This window comes from Molothrus ater, chromosome 8 (assembly GCF_012460135.2).
Source record: "Molothrus ater isolate BHLD 08-10-18 breed brown headed cowbird chromosome 8, BPBGC_Mater_1.1, whole genome shotgun sequence".
NCBI lineage: Eukaryota > Metazoa > Chordata > Aves > Passeriformes > Icteridae > Molothrus > Molothrus ater.
The window spans coordinates 32,565,696-32,583,630 of NC_050485.2; the positions used below are offsets into that span (position 1 = coordinate 32,565,696).

The following is a 17,935-nucleotide window of genomic DNA, read 5'->3' on the forward strand; positions in this document are numbered from 1 at the left end:
CCACAGACACCCCAAGGGAGCCTCCTGGTTGAGGCCTTTCCTGACCCCCACCCATTTTTTGGGACACCCTTCCCAGCACCTATAGAAATATCAAGGAGCTGCAGCCAGGAAAGGAGAAGAGGGGTCTCCATCAAACTCCAACCCCATCAGACTCCAACCAGTGCCACAACCCTGAGGGTCAGTGATGTCCCCAAACCCCTGGACACCACAACTGCGCCTGGCCGCGGGGACAGCACAGAGAGGCCAGACACGGCTTATTGAACCAGGAAGCTTTATTTACACAGTAAAAGTAACAAGCAATTTCCTGAGATTGAGCTGCTCTAGTGCAATCAAGTCATGGAGGGGGCAGGAGCAGCCTCCTGGCCCGCCCGGGGAGGGCACACCTGGGGCAGCCCCTCCCGGGGCACGCTCGGCCCGCGGCGCTTGTGCAATTGCCAGCGAGACTTGGCTACTACAGGTCATAGCTTCAGAAGGCTTTGTTTTTATTCTTCTTCCCATCTTTCTGGTTTGTTTTGTTTTGTTTTGTGTATTTTTTTTTTTATTTGGCCATCCTCTTCTTTTTCTTTCTCGAACACGGAACCCACACACGCCGCAAAGCACTGCTACAATCCTAGAACATCCTACGTCAGTCTGTTTGCCTGGGCAGCCAGGAGCTTTAAACAATGCACTTGAAACACAATTTTATTGGCCAGACAGGCTATGCTAGCACGTGGAAAAATTACAATCTATTTTACAAACGCTTCTTTTCGTTGGTTTCTCCTTTTTTCGTGTACTCTTTCATAGGACAGGCTCAAAGAGCTACATCTGCAAAACACACAGCAAAACTCCCGTGTGCCTGCTAAGACTTTCTGTGTTAAAATCCTATTTTTTTTCAGGATGAAGAACCTCTATTGCTGCTGCCACAGCTTTGGTGTCATCCCAAAACAGCTGCTGCCCAGACTGGGTCACACCTTGGACAAGCCACTGAGTCCCTTCACAATAATGAACCTATTTTAGCTACCTAGCAAGGAATAACATCCCTTGTCTGCATATTACTTTAGTATCACATTCTGGCAGCCGGCAGGGGTTTGCTGGGGGGTTTGGGGGGCTCCCAAAACATCTGTGTAATAGGTGAAGTCCTTTACAAAGCAAGAGCAAGACCCCCAGGGGATGCCCTGCTCTCCCACTGCCTAGGGGACAGATCTCCTGACACCAGGGGAGCAACGCCACTTCTGACTTTACAATCAACAGGATGTCCCCTGAATCTGAGGCACATACTATATTATATTTAATATTTTTAATTACTTTATTTATATATATATTTATATATATATAAATCCACAAATGTTTTACCTCTACAGAGAGAGAGAGAGAGAGAGAGAAAAAAAAATTTAAAAAGTAAGGCTTTCTTAAACTGAGAATAAGTACATGAAATCATACAAACCCAACAAGAAATACCCAGCAGAACACCACTGTGGCCTCAAAACTGTCGCTAACTGTAGTCTGTGCCTACGCCAACGTGCCCAGTCTAAGGCCATGACTCATTGGAGAAGCATTTTTAGTAAGGCAAACGGGTTGTGCTGAATGTAAACTGAATGCTACGGCTACGTCCAGGACAGCTGGGCCGTGGCCCGTCGGCCACCGGGTCCAGGACAGCTGGGCCGTGGTCCCTTGGCCACCCTCCCACTCTGGGGGTTAGCATGGCACCAGGAGCAGCCCTTGGAAAGAAAACAGAAGCCCTTAGGAATTCCAGCCCTGGGGATGCCCAGGTGAGAGCCTGGACGGTGGCTGGACGTGGGTTTGGGTGAATTTGCCCTTTGTTGCTCAGCTGAGGAGGTGCCTGTGGCCAGCAGGAGCTGTGTGCCCCGAGACCAGGACCTGTCAGTGGTGGGGAGGGAGGGAGGCATGGAGGGAGCATCAGGAAGACTCAAAGCCAAGAACTTTGCTGTGAGGGTGCCACTGCAGGGGCACAGACAGAGGGGCAGCAGCCTGGGAAAACACTGGCGTGGCTGGAGCCTCCACAACAGGAGGGATAAAAATTAACCCAGGATATATTTTTTTTCTAAGTGATGCATAAAGTGACACTTTAAAAGAGCTGGAGGGTTCTCCAAAATGAAAAGACATCCCTGGCATCCCTTCCCTGAATATCTGGGGCTTGTCCTGCTTGCCTGGAGGGAGTGGACACGGCCACAGCCACCAGCAAAACCTCAGCAGTGCCAGGACAGGGGTAACAACCAATGGGTTCCACTGTGGTGGGAGATGCCACACACATCCCAAACCACTGCGGAAAAAAGTGCACTAACATAACCAGAAATGATGAATGGAACCTGTACCAGCAGCTCTCAGCCTTTCTGAGTTATGGACCCTCAAGGCATTGCCAGTGGGGCTGCTGAACCCCATTAAAAATGTCCTGTCTCCAGCTGCTCTTGGTATCAATGATTTTTTTTTCCTTTCTCAGGTTTGCAAAGCTCAGGAAGTGACCCCTGAGCTTGAAGGAACCAGCAGAAGGAATCCAGAAGATGCTGGAAGCCATTTGTACAGCTTTCCTAGAGCTTTCAACAAACAAACAAATAATTAAAAAAAAAACACCAGAGGGAGAAAAAAGAAATATATGTCCTTCTAAACCTGTTAGCAAGTGGACAGCTTATTTTTAGCAAAGAGAATTCATATCGTACAAACATAATGGTCACCACTTTATCTGTGCTTTAAAAAGGCACAGGAAGAGGAAAAGGTTTCAGTGCTGCTACCTGGATTTTCAGCCTTTTGCCAGCTGACTTTGTCAAGTAACCCCTCCACAACGTGCCTCGGGCAGGCAGCCCTTCACAGTAAAGCCAAAAAAAAGAGGGTGGCAGCCATGCCCTGGGTATCAAAGTGGGCACAGCTGCTGGTAAATGGGTAAACAGCCCAGCCCTGCTCCAAACAGGGTGGGGGGAACCCAAATGAGGGTGGCACAGAGCCTGAGTAGGGTTTTTTTTTCCCCAAAAGAGTTGAGAGAGGGGGGCTGGGAAGGAAAAAAATAGGGAAGGAAGGCATTTGAGCATCCCTATTCAGCGCCCAGCAAGCGCTGCTGCGGATGCCGCCCCACATGGGCCAGGGATCTGTTAAATTCCTCATCAGGAAAAGGAAAACTAAAAATAAAGGAGTAAAAATCCAGCTCTTGCCATTATTAAATTTAAGCAAAACACTTCACTTGTGATTTCCTCCTCACGGCACTGCCAGGGACATGGGGAGCGAGGGGGGTGCTGGGGCCGCAGGGGATGTGGCCAAAGGGAAGGAACCGTGGCCACCCCGGTGCCACCAACCAGTGCTCGCTTTGCAAATCTCAATATTCTGCTTTTCCGCCCCTTTCCCCAGTCCCAGGGGTGGTTGGTGGTTTCTCCTTTCTGAACTAGCACAGGTGGGACCTGTGGGAGCGTGGCCAGCTCCATCAGCTCCACCCCTATGCTGGCAAAAGCCATTTACTAGTGGATTCTGAGGTTTTGGCGATCCCCGTGCCTGGTTTCCCTGTGGGACAGGCACTTTCCTCGGCCTGGCTGATCTCTGGCTACAGTAGTTACAAAGAATTTCAAGATTTACACACGCATGCACACGAATTCCTCTAAATACCTGATGAAATTTTGGCAAAGCTGCTTGGTCCCCTCCAGCTGGCAGGAGGGGAGCAGTGACAGGATCCCACAAACTCGCTGCCAACCAGGAGCCCTCCCTGGCTCTGCTGGCAGCCCTCAGAGCCCAGGGCGGGAAGAGTTGCTCCCTCCTCAGTTGTTCTCTATCTGCTCGATGTCTAGCTCGCCGTCCAGCTGGAAGAGGCTCTCGGTGCTCCGCCAGGCCGCCCTGTGCTCCTCCTTGGCGGCTCCCTCCTCCTCCTCCTCACAGGACAGGTCAGGGGGCCGGGCCCGGGGCGGCTCCGGGACCGGGGTGCAGGCAGGGGTCCGGCCCGGCATCACCTCCGGGGCCGCCGCCCATGCCTGAGGGCCCGGCAGCCGCTGGGAGCCGTCCTCGGCCGTGCTGCTGAGGCAGGTCAGGCTGTTGAAAGTCTGGCGGTTCTGCAGAGGAAGGGGAGAGAGGCAGCTGAGGTGGAGACCGGGATAATGCGATCCGATAATCCGATGAGCAAGGAGTGTTCCCGACCCCAAACCCGAGCTCCCTCAGCCCAACAGGAAACAAGCAGAGCAGCAGGAACACTCAGCAGGTCCCCAGGAGATGGAGAGATGCTGCAATCCCTCATCTCCCCATCCCTGGCAGGTCCTGTGGCCTCCTGCCCCTGCAAAGGCAACGGCATCAAAACCACCCCCAGCCTGCTCTGGATTGGTGCCATCACCATCTCCACCCCATGCATCGCCCAGTTCCACTTGTAAGGCAGAACAGAGCTCACCAAAAATGAATGAACATTTCCAACAACTCCCCATATTATCCAAGAGAAACTTCAGCACTTCAAGTAGCTGGAGCTTGTGTCCTGCTAAACCCTCATCTGTGATGGCTCATGGCTGTTCCCTTCACCAAAGACCAGGCAAGCACAGTTGTCTGTTCCCTGAGTCTCCACACGTGGTTACCTTGGCCAGAAACCTGATTCAGTTTATGCATTGTCACACCTTCTAAACGGTTTCAAACTCTGAGAATGACAAGAAGCATGCAGGCATTCAAACCCTCTAGAGCAGAGCACGCAGAACCTCCCAGGGATGCAGCCTGGCTACGAGTGTGCTTACCTGCCAGGGAATGCCTTTAGCCCAGGTTGGGTTTTAAAAGAGCAAACTAAACTCTCATGACTGAGTGCCAATGGAAATAATGAGGCCATGCCAGTGGCAGAGTGTGTGCTCTGAGCAGGAGGAGGCTGAGCGGGATCTCAGCAGCTTGTGAAGCCTCTCATCAAGCCAGTGAGTGATGGAGCATTTACTTCTCAGACACTTGGCCTGGACACATCCCATGGGATAGGCCTGAATGGGAATTCCATAAATCCCTGGGAGGAAGGCAGCCGCTCACTAGCTAGAGATGTTCACCTGTTACTGGTCAGTTTTTCATGACAAGAGAGAGGGGCTGGGGAGTGTCCAGAGGAAGGAATGGAGGCAGGGAAGGATCTGGAACACCAGGAGCGGCTGAGGGAACCAGGAGAACTTCAGTGCCCAACAGAGCACTGGTGACACAGAGTGACAGGGCTGCTGCCTCTATCTGATCTGGCTGGCCCAATTCAGGACTGAACACACGGCCTGAGATAGAGCCTTGCTACAAAACATCCTCACTGGCATTCCAAGGAATTAGGCACATTTGCTTGAGGGTTTTTTCATTCAAATCCAGGTGAGCTGGGAGAAACTCCACCACAATAACCTACCCCAGGCTGTAAACAAAGGAAGATCACCCAGTTACAGAGCCCCTAAGGGAGATGCAGGGGCTCTGCATCACACCCCAATCAGTTCTTAACAAACCAAAGGGCCTTGTGCTGAGTTGGACCCATGGACCAGAGGCTTTGGGTGCTCCTCTACCCCATACACACAGTAAAAAGTCATTGCAGAGGCTGCTCTATCCAAACAGAGAAGTTCCTGCTGCCCCAGGAACCAGCCTGGCCACTGCCCAAGCTGGGGGAAGCTACATTTCACATGGCCTTCAGTCTCTGAAACCTTCAAAAACCCACAAACCCCAAGCCCATGTGAAAAAAAGGACATTTGTTCTCTAAGTATGCAATTGCACCCAGCCCTCACGTCATCCTGGTCATATTTTTTTTTAATCCCAGCCATGCCTCTGTCTTCTGGGTGCTGAGCATGCAGCAGCTTCAAGCAGAGAGCTGCACACTGTGGTTAATGGACAACTCATAATTACCACTGCACAAGGCCCGAGGACATAGTAGAAATATTTTCTAAGCACTTCACAAAATTTGCAAGCATATTTCCAACAGTAATTTAGGCACTTGAACAGCCTAGGTCTCCTGAAAGTCAACAGCCCTCTCAGAAGTGCAAATCCCTTCTACAAACAAAACTCTGGTACTTTAGGAATGTTAATTTTTTTCCTTCTTATTCGAGCTCATCTCCTGGATCAGGCCCTTCCCAGGGTTTGGTACCCAGGTGTGGACATGCTGGGCTGCTACAGGTGGGATAGAGCATCCTCAGAAAGTGGGAGAGGAGATGAGTGATTCCTGTGGTGGTGGATGAAGGAGGATGAAGACTGGAGAGTAACTCAACAGGTCCACAGCACATTTCCAAGCTCGGACAACATCTCAGGGAACAGCCATGAAGTTACTTGACTTTCAGTGAAATTTTGCATTTTATGGGACTTGGGCAACCAAGCCAACAGCCTCATTTTCTCTGCTCAAATCCACACAGGCTGCAACCCTTGGAGTCATTCCAGGGAATGCAAGAGGATGGAAAACCCCTTCTGATGGTCCTGGTGCTACAGCAGCTGCTGGTGGAGGAAGGCCACGTGCAGAGGGTGCTCTCTGGGCAGAGATGCTCCCTCTGAGGCAGGTTTGACAGCTCAGAAAGCAAGTTTTCACAGGTATTGGCTGCCACAAAATGCCACAGGTCACCTTGCCAGTGGCTGGGGTGAGGAGGGTCCCCCCAGGATGGTGATCACCAAGCCAGCATTCCATGGGTGGATTCCAGCAGTGGTCGATCAGCCACCACCATCAATGCAGTGCCTGTCAGCAGCCCTTCCAGAGTTCTTTGCTCATTTTTTATTTATGGGGTGAATTTAGCATGTGCTGAGGTGCTGAGCTGGAGAAACCAGGCAGTCAAGTCTCTATTGAAGCCAGCAAAGAGCAGGTCTGGTGGCACAATGCAGTGCTTGTCCCCCATGGCCAGCTAGTCCTGGGCCCCTCCAAGCTTCTCCACAACCCTGGCCTCCAGTGCCAGACAAAAAGGGGTATCAGGCACCTCAAATCCTGCTTCTCTCAGGGAAACTGTGGGAATCCAACACAGATGGATTTTGGGAGATGTTTCTGGCCATTCTGACTTCACCCAATGAGCACCTGTAACGCACCTTAGAGCAAAGCCACATTTACTGACCACAGGGACGTGGTTTTGACCATTTGAGGTGCTGGTTTTTCTTCTCCCAACCCTTCCCAAAGCTGCCTTAATCCAGCACACTGGGCAAGCCCTCAGAGAGAAAATGAGGCATTGCTGGTGGAAGTACTTGAAAAATCATCGAAAAATACATCAATAAGAAATTCTTGGTCACTTGGAATCAGCTGTAGGGTTTCTCCAGATCAAAGCCCTTCTTGAATGCTGGTGACCAAGCTCAGGCTGCTTCTCCTTCCCACAGGGTCTCGTGATGCTCCACACTGTGCAGGGACCAAGGCTACAATCAGAGAAGGCTGCAGGAGGCGACTTACCCCTCACATCCATCCTTTTCCTCAGGTTTTCCCTCCTCATCAAGGATGGGGCTGGCAGCTGCAGAGCCCCAACAACAAGCCAGAGAAATCCCTCAGAATTCCCCTGTCTGATTTTCCCATGGTGAAACACCCAGCTGTGAGCTCTTCCCCAAAACACATCCCTGCAAACGTGGTGGCTCTACCAGAACAAACATCAGCAGGACTGTGATCTCTGTGGGGATCACGGCTTTTGCTCAAACACCTTTATTTTCTTTTTTCCCCTCACCCTGCCAGGTGATTGTCACAATTTTCCCAGGAAAGGTGTGACACTACAAGCTGTCAGCAGCACCAGCCCTACCTCCCAGGCTGTCATCATCTCCTGTTAGCACACTGGGCTACAGTCGCTTCAGAAAGCTGAAAATAACGCGGTGCCAGAAGGGAAGGGGAAAGCGGGCAGCGAGCTCCATGAGGGAATGATGAGCCTCTGCCAGCCCTCCTGAGCCAGCAAAGTCACCTCCACTGGGGGATTCTCTGCCTGGCTCAGGTTTAAATCACTCTCTGAGGCAAACATCTCCTGTAAAACACCTCCAGCCTGGGTTGTTATCTTTATATCATTGGATATAAATGCTCTGGTTGTTTCATCGCGGTAAATCCTGCCTGGCATTTGTGCCAGGGAAAGCGCTCATCCGTGCTGCTGAGGAGGAGGAAGAGGTGCTTGAGACTGGAAAATGAGACTGGAAAATGGGTTTGAGTTGGTTTTTAAGCTCTGCAGAACTTCATGATGGCAGCTGCTGTGATTTGGGCCGTGCACACACACACACACACACACATCACTGAGGTTCAAAGCTCTGCACTGCCTTTGGAGCACCCACAATCTTCTCCAACGCCATGCCCAGGCTGGTTTCCTGGGAGTGGAGATGGAAGGGACATGGGGAGGGAGCTGCAGCAAGCATGGCTTAATCCTGAGGCTCCAATAACCAATTCTCCTCTTTATAACAAAGGAGCACCTGAGCAGCTTTGCCAGCAGGTCCAGGCTGCAGCCCTGGCACAAGCACGTTCTCAGTCATGCCCCAGTCTCACCAGCACCTCCCTTGCTGCAGTTTGGCCTCCCCAAAAATAGGGAGACACAGCCACCCTGCCCTAAAGAGCACTGGTGACCACTGCCCCACGTGGCTTCCAAAATGAACATTGCCTCTGGGGGAAGGTCAGGGGGCTTGCACCGACCCTGTCCTCCCACAGAAGTGTTTCACTCCTCTGAGTGATGAACTTCTCTGAGTTCATCACTCCTCTGAGTGATGAAGTGTTGGGAAAGAAATGCTGGAATAGCTGAGGAAGGAAAACATGGGAGGCAGTGATGGGGGTGTGAGAAGCAAAAGGAGCCCGTGCACCTGGTGCACAGCAGAGCTGGGTTAGGCACAGTGCTGTCATGTCAGGGAGCTCAAACTCATCTGCTACTCCATTTTCTTTAAAAATTGTATCTGTGGAGGCATTGAGTGGTTCACAGGCAGCCCCACAGCCTCCACCAGGCCAAGGTGCTACAGAATGTGCCTGCAGCAGCATCCCAGAGCAGGGGATGGCTCCCTGCTCTGCCCCCAGTGGGTACCACATCCCTGCCCTGGTCTTCAGGGTCTGCCTTCCCAGCCTTTCCCTTCTCACTCACTAAAGAACAACCTTTACTCAGCCCCAATCCTCATTTTGCAACAGGCACCAGTGTTTATTTGGTGCATTCGAAGTTTCAGCAGATAATTTTGCTTTTATTCTGTTTGGTATGAAAACCAGCTTTCAAGAGCAGGCTCAGAAATGTCTCTTATCCTCCCAAGCCACTTCTGACCACAGTATTAAACAAACAAAACCAAAAAAGCAAGAAGAAGTCTTTAAGTCTTTAGTTCTGATGCTGCCTTTGGAGCCTGTGAAGATAATTTGGGTTTACTCACAGTTCTGCTCTGTCTCTGGAGTATGTAGCTGCCTCAGTGACACTGAGGATGTTCAGGGAGATTCCATAATTGCAAGGAAAAAAAGCTGAGGTGTGACCCCCCAGTGGGAATCCCTCTGGTGTTACAGAGCCCCAGGGAGAGACTGGAGAGACAAATCCCAGCAATCACAGAGAAATAGAGCAATGCAGGGAATCAGAGAGCAGAGAACACCACTCTGGGGCTCCACTGTCCCACCTGAGCACAGCCTCCCACAGCCTCCCACAGCATCCCACAGCCTCCCACAGCCTCCCACAGCATCCCACAGCCTCCCACAGCCTCCCACAGCATCCCACAGCCTCCCACAACATCCCACAGCATCCCACAGCATCCCACAGCCTCCCACAGCATCCCACAGCCTCCCACAGCATTCCACAGTGTCCCACAGCATCCCACAGCATCCCACAGCCTCCCACAGCCTCCCACAGCATCCCACAGCCTCCCACAGCCTCCCACAGCATCCCACAGCCTCCCACAGCATCCCACAGCCTCCCACAGCCTCCCACAGCATCCCACAGCATCCCACAGCCTCCCACAGCCTCCCACAGCATCCCACAGCCTCCCACAGCATCCCACAGCCTCCCACAGCCTCCCACAGCATCCCACAGCATCCCACAACATCCCACAGCATCCCACAGCCTCCCACAGCATCCCACAGCATCCCACAACATCCCACAGCATCCCACAGCCTCCCACAGCCTCCCACAGCCTCCCACAGCCTCCCACAGCATTCCACAGTGTCCCACAGCATCCCACAGCCTCCCACAGCATCCCCACGTGGGGACCCAGGCCCAGCACAGCCTCCCAACCCTTTCCTATTCATAACAATAATTGGAGGAAACCCTCATTTCCTGCCAAGAACAAATATTTTCCCTAACAGACACCAAACCCTTTGCTATGAGCTGGAAAAATCCATTTGCTCAGACAGGTCATTAGTGATCACTGTGTATTTACTTATTTATTTACTGGTTGCCCTTCACAGCTTTTCACCTCTGCCTCCTCCTCTGCATCCTCTGGGGATCCAGATCCCTGGAGCACTGCAGCCCTGTTAAAGTCCTGAGAATTTTAAACTTTCTGTACTAACAGACTCTAACCTCCAAGAAAACACTGCATTTGACCTAAAGCCATAGAGAAAACTTCCAAAATTAACTAGTAACACTAAGATTACAAAGTGTATCATTTAATTAGAAGTATATAATATCACTAAATAGAAAAGTTAACGTTTTAAAATATAGTAATATATATAAAACTAAAATTAAGATTTTAAAACACTAACTAATCCTCCTCCTCTACTTTCCTCTTCACCTTCTTCTTCATAACTTTAAAAAATATTTTATAATTAAACAAAAAATCCACATTACAATCTTCAAATAATTATTAAATTAAAATTAAAACAATTTAAGTACCATTTATTAATTAGATAATTTAACCTTTAAAAACCTTATATAAAAATAGCTAACCATTTCATAACTTATTAATAAAATACTATAAAACTCACAACTTATAATAGAAATAAAAATAATAAACATCTCAACCTAAACACAAAATACCATCTCTAAAACTTCAACCCACCTTTACAAAAATTAAAGAAAACCCAAAAACCAGCAAGGCCCCTCATGCCAACACACTCAGCAGTGCCAGGAGCCCAGTGGGGACAGTGGCAGGGCTGCTCTGCCAGTGATGGCTTTGCAGTGCCATGGATTTCAGTGGAAAAGGGGAAGCCTGAGCCTGACTTGTCCCCAGAACTGCCAAAACCCCAGGATTTGGAGTGGCTCATCTTTGGGGAAATTCAGTGATTTGACTTGTCCCAGGGTAGGATGAAACATCACTAGCACGGAGTTATTCTTTTTTCTCAGCCCTATTCCATTTCCATACTTCATCATTTTCAGCACAGAAGTAACATTTCTGTTGTGCCACTGTGGTTCTCACTTCAGGGCCTAAATGTTAAGGCAGGACCTTATAAAATTTAAAACCAAACTTCATGTCACAGTTTTAGCAGCAGTGAAAAGAGAATACCAGCAAGTAAAGGGATAAAATCACATTGTGGATGACCAAAAATCCAGAGTGTGGGGCACCTGCAACCACTGCCCTCACCTGCCAAGACCTCCTGCAAATCCAATGCAGACCTGAAATACACCTCACTTTTTTGTCACAGCCTTGGCCTTGGGCTAGCCCTGAGCATCTCTCTCTGGAGAGGAAAAATGAAGGGCCCTTATTTGTTTATTTATTATTTATTTATTTAGCACCATTTCCTGAAATGCTTTGCCTTCCTCAAATGCTTTGGGAGGTTTTTGCAAGGCAAGTGGTTCCAAGTAACTCCCAATAGCTCCTAGAGTGCTGGGGTTTTTTGTAAACCATCATGAAAAATCCCTTTTGACTTTTTTGAGCCAAAATGTCCCTTTTGATCATGCTGACTCCTTCAGGGGTGAATCCCTGTGCTTTCTAAAAGCTGTGTTTTGGAGTCACAGAGCACACAAGCCCGGGGATGGAGGGTTAATGAGCACGTGGTGAATCAGATGTGCATCCTCGGGACACAATTGGATTTTGTCCATCTTTGGGACAGACACTGCCAAGCTTTGTTTGTGTTCCCAGCCCTGTCCTCCCATGTGAGTGCAGCACTCAGCCCTGCATCCCTGGGCCTCGTGGTGGGATGGAGCAGGGAGCAGGGGATGGAGGGTGGAGGCAGGAGCAGCAGGTACAGCCAGGAGCAGGGAGGGGATGGAATGGGATGGAACTGGGAGAGACCTTAGAGCCCCTTCCTGTGCCTGAAGGTGCTGCACTCAAGCTGGAGAGGGACTTCAGTGACAGGACAAGGGGGAATGCCTTCATACTCCCATAGGGCAGGGTTAAATGGGATTTTGGGAAGAAATCCTTCCCTGTGAGGGTGGGCAGGCCCTGGCATGGGGTGCCCAGAGCAGCTGTGGCTGCCCCTGGATCCCTGGAAGTGTCCAAGGCCAGGTTGGACGGGGCTTGGAGCCACCTGGGATAGTGGAAGGTGTCCCTCCCACCTTCAAACCAGTTTCTTTTGATCCTCACCCAAAGGCTTTTTCCCACCAAGCTACAAACTGACCTTTGCAGACTCTCACTCCTGTTTATTTTAAAAACACTGGGGCTTGGAAACTGGAATCTCTCTCAGAAGTTACATCAATAGCAAACTATTTCCTGGGATATGTATGGAATTTAAAACCTCCAGTTTTTTGCCTATCACTGCATTTGGAAATATTTGTCACCAGCTCAAGTGGGTGCTGACACCAACCAAGATCACTGCCACCTCTCCTGCCCTCTCCAGCAAGCCTGAAAGGTGCCAAAATTTAAACAGAAATTCTCCTTATGTGAAAATTAGAGATTTTTATCCCTCAAGGGAAAACTTGGGTGCTCAGAGAGGAGCGGTCCCTTCTCCCACCCTGCAGTTTGAAATTTCTTCCCACTCAGTGCCAAGACCAGCCTGAATCATTTCAAAGTGGTGAGCTGCTTGCTTCAGCCCTGGGAGTGTGCAAACTCCTTTGTGCCTGCATCCTCATGGAAACTGCCAGCATTCCTAAGTTTGGAAGGGAAAACAAGGCAGAGGGGCCAGCCAGGCTCCCAACCACCACAAGCATTACACTCTGCACTGTGTCTGGAGACCCTCTGGAGAGTGTCCAGAGGAAGGAATGGAGGCAGGGAAGGATCTGGAGCACCAGGAGCGGCTGAGGGAACCAGGAGAACTTCAGTGCCTAACAGAGCATTGGTGACACAGAGTGACAGGGCTGCTGCCTCTATCTGGAGCTGATTTTAACCCTGAAAACCACAAGGAGCACACATCCTCATTTCAGGGGATGCTCCTGTGATCCCTGGTGCAGATGACTCCATCCTCTGAAGGCACGTGCTCCTCGCAGGGCAGTGAAGTCACCCATGAAAGGCTCTGTCTGTCCAGGGAACAACGTCAATGGTCCCCTTGTGCCCAGACCCTTCCCACAACAGGCACAAAGTCCTCTCTGTAGCTCACCCTCAGCAGGCACAGCCAGGGCTTCACCCTCACCACCTCCTCAGCTGTGCCCACTGCTGCCAGCACCCTCTCGCCCACCCATCCCTCACAGAGAGGAAGTTATGGACTCATGACCATGGGATGCTCTCCACAGGCCATGGAGATGCAGAGCAATATTGTATTTTAATTGTTTTGTTTATTCTAGAGTAGCTACTGTCTGTCTCATATACTGCAAACATGACATAATTACAGAGCTTTGCATAGGAGAAATACTATGGCAGCTGCCTGGAAATCATCAGTGTTCATGGGTACAACCTCTGTAGAAAATTAAATGGATTTTAGAGGAAACTCAGGAGGAAAGAACCAGGAGTACAGCATTTGTTATGAGAGATATAGGTCTTCAAATGCAGCTTCTCTGAAGGCTCACAGAGGGACTAAAACCTTGAAGAGCCATCAGAAATGGGGCACAAGAGCCACCTCCAAGCCTTGATTTGCTACCAATACACAGATCCTACAACTGGGAGGAACCAGTATCTCATCACATCTGACAATTCCTGTCAGCAGTGCAAAGCCTTACATGCCACTGAGATATTTGTGCCTTTCTTTTCATGGAAAGTTGTATTTTCAAACTCTCCAGCACCACCCTCCACTTCCAGCCAGGCCTACTCCTGTCTGGGCTTTGTGCTGCAGGGAACATGGCTGGGTTGAACAAATACATATATACATTAAAAATTAGAAAAATAGAATGGTTTGACTTGGAAGGAACTTCAAAGACCATCACATTCCAACCTCTGACTTGGGCAGGGACACTTTCCCCTAGACCAGTCTGCTCCAAGATGTGTCTAACCTGGCCTTAAACATTTAAATATATGTATATATATATATATATATATATATATATATAAACACATATATAAAAATAAATTATCCATTTAAAAACCACATCTGTATCAAGGACAGCTGTGTTTGGAACCATCCTAACACAAATTGAAATCTGTCAGTGACCACCACATCAAAATTTCAGACAGCAGGAAGCAGAATGGGGAAGAGATAGCGAGGGCTTCCATGGCCACAGCTGGGGATTATTGCAAATTCCCACTGAGGGTGGTAGTCCCTGGTGTGGGGGACGTGTCACATGTCCTCTGCAGCTGCCCAGAGCCTGTGTGAAGGAAGGCAATCTGCACACACCAAGATCAGGGCTGGCCCATGGCTCAGCTTCCCGTCAATGACTCAGCCAAGCCACCAAACCCAATGTTTGTGCTGCCACGAGATGTTTCAGCACACAATGCCTGAGATCCCAGGAAATGTTCACACCAGGATGTCAGAAAGCAGCAGATGTGGAGGTGGGACATGTCAAGTTCCTCTGGAGAAGAATCCACCACAGCACGGGGGAGGAAAACCCAGCAGGTGTCTCTCCACCACACAGCATCCCTGGCAGAGTGTGATTTTATTTTAGAAAATCCATCTTCTCACCTAATTCACCCAGATGCTTCTCTGAGTGACTTGCAAAGGGTAAAACCACTCATTGGTGCCAAAATCAGCCCAGCTGGGAGGACTCCTGGGGTCTAAGAAACCTCCTGTCACCTTTGTGACACTTCTCATTTCCCGTTTATTTTAGATGCACCTACATCAGAAAAAGGAAAACCAGCTCTTTGAAAAACCTCCCAATTCATGGAAAAATCTGATCCCAGCCATTTCTAATCCTGGCCTGCCCCTACAGACACAGTCCCTGGGGCTGTGAGGCCAAGGACACTGTTCCAGGAAGGGGAGCAAGCTGTGAGGAGATTCATTCCCACTCTGCCAGAACAACTGCTGGGATCAGGGAGGTGGGATGTGCCCTCCTTGGGCTTGAGTTTCACGTGGAAGGAAAGAATAAAAGGATGAGGATGGAAAGCAAGCCCAAACCCTACACTGAAATGAGAGGATGGTTCATATCCTCATGTTAAGGAAATCAGAGATGCCAGGCCAGGCACCCAAACTCTCCATGACTGGGGTGAAGATAGAAACCAGTTTCTTCCCACCTCACCTGCCTCTGGACTTGAGATAATTAAATGACACCTCATTGTCACCCACTCACCTGACTGAGACCCCCCTGATCACTCCCAGTTTGAGGCAAAGAGGCACAAGGCAAAGAGTTCATGTGCATTCAAAAGGAGCAGAAGGATTATCGTGGTGCCTGTGGCTTTTTAGAATTGTTAGCATTTCAATGACAACCATGTGCAGGGTTTGGTTTCTGCCCAAAGTTGAAGCCTGTCTGGTTTGGTGCCATATGAGCAAATAATAAAGGGAGGGATATGGGCTCACCTTCCCTCTCTGGGCTATAGGAATTGCAGACAGAAGAGACACAACCAGGATTTTGAGGAATGAAAGGCAATATTTTCCAAAGTATTTTCCCTGCCAGCTTAACTTCAACATTTAGTTTTCTCTCTTAATTAGCCCAGTTATGTAGCCATGTAATTGCTTCCAGGAGCGGCTCCCTCCCCTCCTGCTTGGCCTAAATATGCCTCCCAGTATGAAGAAAACATTTCTTTCAGGTCAAATTATTTTTATTTTGATTATGGTACCAGGTTTCAGGCCTACAAACACATGTGGTTACCAGCACAAGTGAAAAATTAACCAATCTGCTGCCAGAGCCAGATGCTGATCCAGTACCCAGCACCTCAAAGCTCAGTTCCCACTTTGACATTAGCACCCATGGACTCAGGGAAAGCCCCATGTCTCAGCTTGTCCATGTGAAAAGTGAGTACTTTGTGGATATTTGGAAAGTCTAGTCTGGACACTTTGGCTGTCCTTTGCTATGCCCATTGCACACGAGGTGTTTCTGCTCCATACAAACCCAGACTTGAGCACACGTGCAGCCACACAGACACTTGCGATTATTTCACCTCTTCCTCTGAAATCACCCAACTTTGCATCCCCTGGGCTGGAAGCCTTAAAAGCAGCCTGAGGGATGCCCAAATGTGCAGGGTTTTCTCGAGCACATTTATTCCCCACCAGGAATTAGTTGATTTTCCTGGCGTTCCCATCCTGGGGAGGGCTCTGACCGTGCCCCACCAAAGGCAAGAATGCTCCCCGTGACTTGCCTCATCCTGCTCGTCCCTCTGTGCCAGTCCTCCCACGCCAAGAGCTGCCTGCCAGTGCTGCTCTCCACAAGTCCTCAGCTCTGAAACCCTGGCCCTCGCACAGCTTTGCTTTCACAGAATCACAAAGTTGGAAGAAACCTTCAAGATCATCGAGCCCGACCCCTTTCTTTCCACTCTGCTCCAGCCCTGCCACCCCACACCCAGTAGCACAGCCCTGCCTTGGGGATTCACCCTCTGCCACGGGCACCTGAGCCTGGCTGGGTTTCCTGCCTGGAAACTGAAAATATCCATGGAGCTGCTTGGACTGGATCCCACTGGGGAGTTCCTTAGTGATGCTGCTGTTGGTTGTTGGTTGTAGCAACCGCCGGGCGTTCGGCAGCGGCTCCAGCCACCCAGCCTGGAGCAGAGGGACAGGAGGGGCTGGCAGAGGGGCTGCCCATGGACACTAGGAGAGATGCTGCACCAGGCAACCCCTTCCCCATTCCCACAGAGCTTGTGCCACACAGTGTGGAGCTTCCAAGCCTTTCCTTGTGGTATCACTTCTCCCAGAGGCTGAACCACCCTGACACTGAGCGATGCTGAGCGTTCAGGCATTGCTTTCTCACTTTGGGAGGTGTTTTGATGTGGGGGACAGCAGCCAGAGAAAACACAACTATTCCTCCAGCTGAGGGTTTTCCAGGAACATGGACTGAGCCGCTTTTGGATATCCAAGTCATTGGATTTTTTGTCGTCCTTGGATCACCCACCCATGTCAAAGCCATGGCCATCCAAATTATAAACATGTGCCTGGCCTCAGCATCCATTGGAGGGAAAAGGAAGCTCCTGCTGACCCTCGGGATCTCCTAGGCCAAGCCCACTTTTTCAAACCAGCCAACAAATATTGGACTGATGCAATGGAGAAGCTGCCTCAGAACATCCTCACAGGGCAACAAAGGTCTGTCCAGCCAGAGCCTGAACAGTCTCCTCCTTCCCTTCCATCCTACCAGACAACCACAGAATGGTCTGGACTGAAAGGGTCCCTAAAGCCCATCTCATTCCACCCTCTGCCATGGATAGGAACACCTTCCACTGGACTGGGTCGTCCCAAGCCCCATCCAACGAGGCTGTGAACACTTCCAGGGAAGTGAAATGATGCTTGTCTGCTTGTACAAAGAGAACCAGGGGCAGTTGTGCTATTCCACCCCGTGGCTAGTAAAGTATAGCAATACATGTATGTGGTTTTGACTGTCCATCCAGCTTATTATCTAATAAAATAAGCTTGGCATAATAAACGTTCTTGCTGTGATTTATGAAAAGACAAGAGCAATCCTCATGTTTTTTGCCTGATCTCACCCAGATATGTGACTTCTTCACCCTTTTTATCCTCCAACTCCTCTGGAAGAGGAAAAGATGCTCTCTTCCTCCAATACCACTGCGCTGCCAAGCCCAGAATACCATAAAATATCATGTTCTTGTAAGGGGAAAATGCACACACAATGTTGGATCTCACCCATATGGTGAATTTCTCCCAGCAGTTTCCCTGCAGACAACAAGGAGATGCCTTGCATCACACAGGCTTTACTGGCCCCAGCACTACAAAAAACCTTTAGGACAAACACACCCAACACAGGGATGAAGCACAGCATGGAACTGAAACCATGGGGGA

The 17,935-nt window shown here is 49.9% G+C and overlaps 1 protein-coding gene across 2 annotated transcripts in view; it reads right to left on the reverse strand.

Moving 5' to 3' along the window:
• Positions 1–254: 254 nt before the first annotated feature.
• FAM53B (family with sequence similarity 53 member B) overlaps positions 255–17,935 on the reverse strand; it is a 46,277-nt gene continuing 28,596 nt past the window's right edge. For both annotated transcript variants that reach the window (XM_036386157.1, XM_036386158.1), the window contains one exon: positions 255–4,022. In XM_036386157.1, the coding sequence (XP_036242050.1) occupies positions 3,735–4,022 (288 nt within the window). In that variant the 3' untranslated portion in view covers positions 255–3,734. The remainder of the gene's footprint in view (positions 4,023–17,935) is intronic.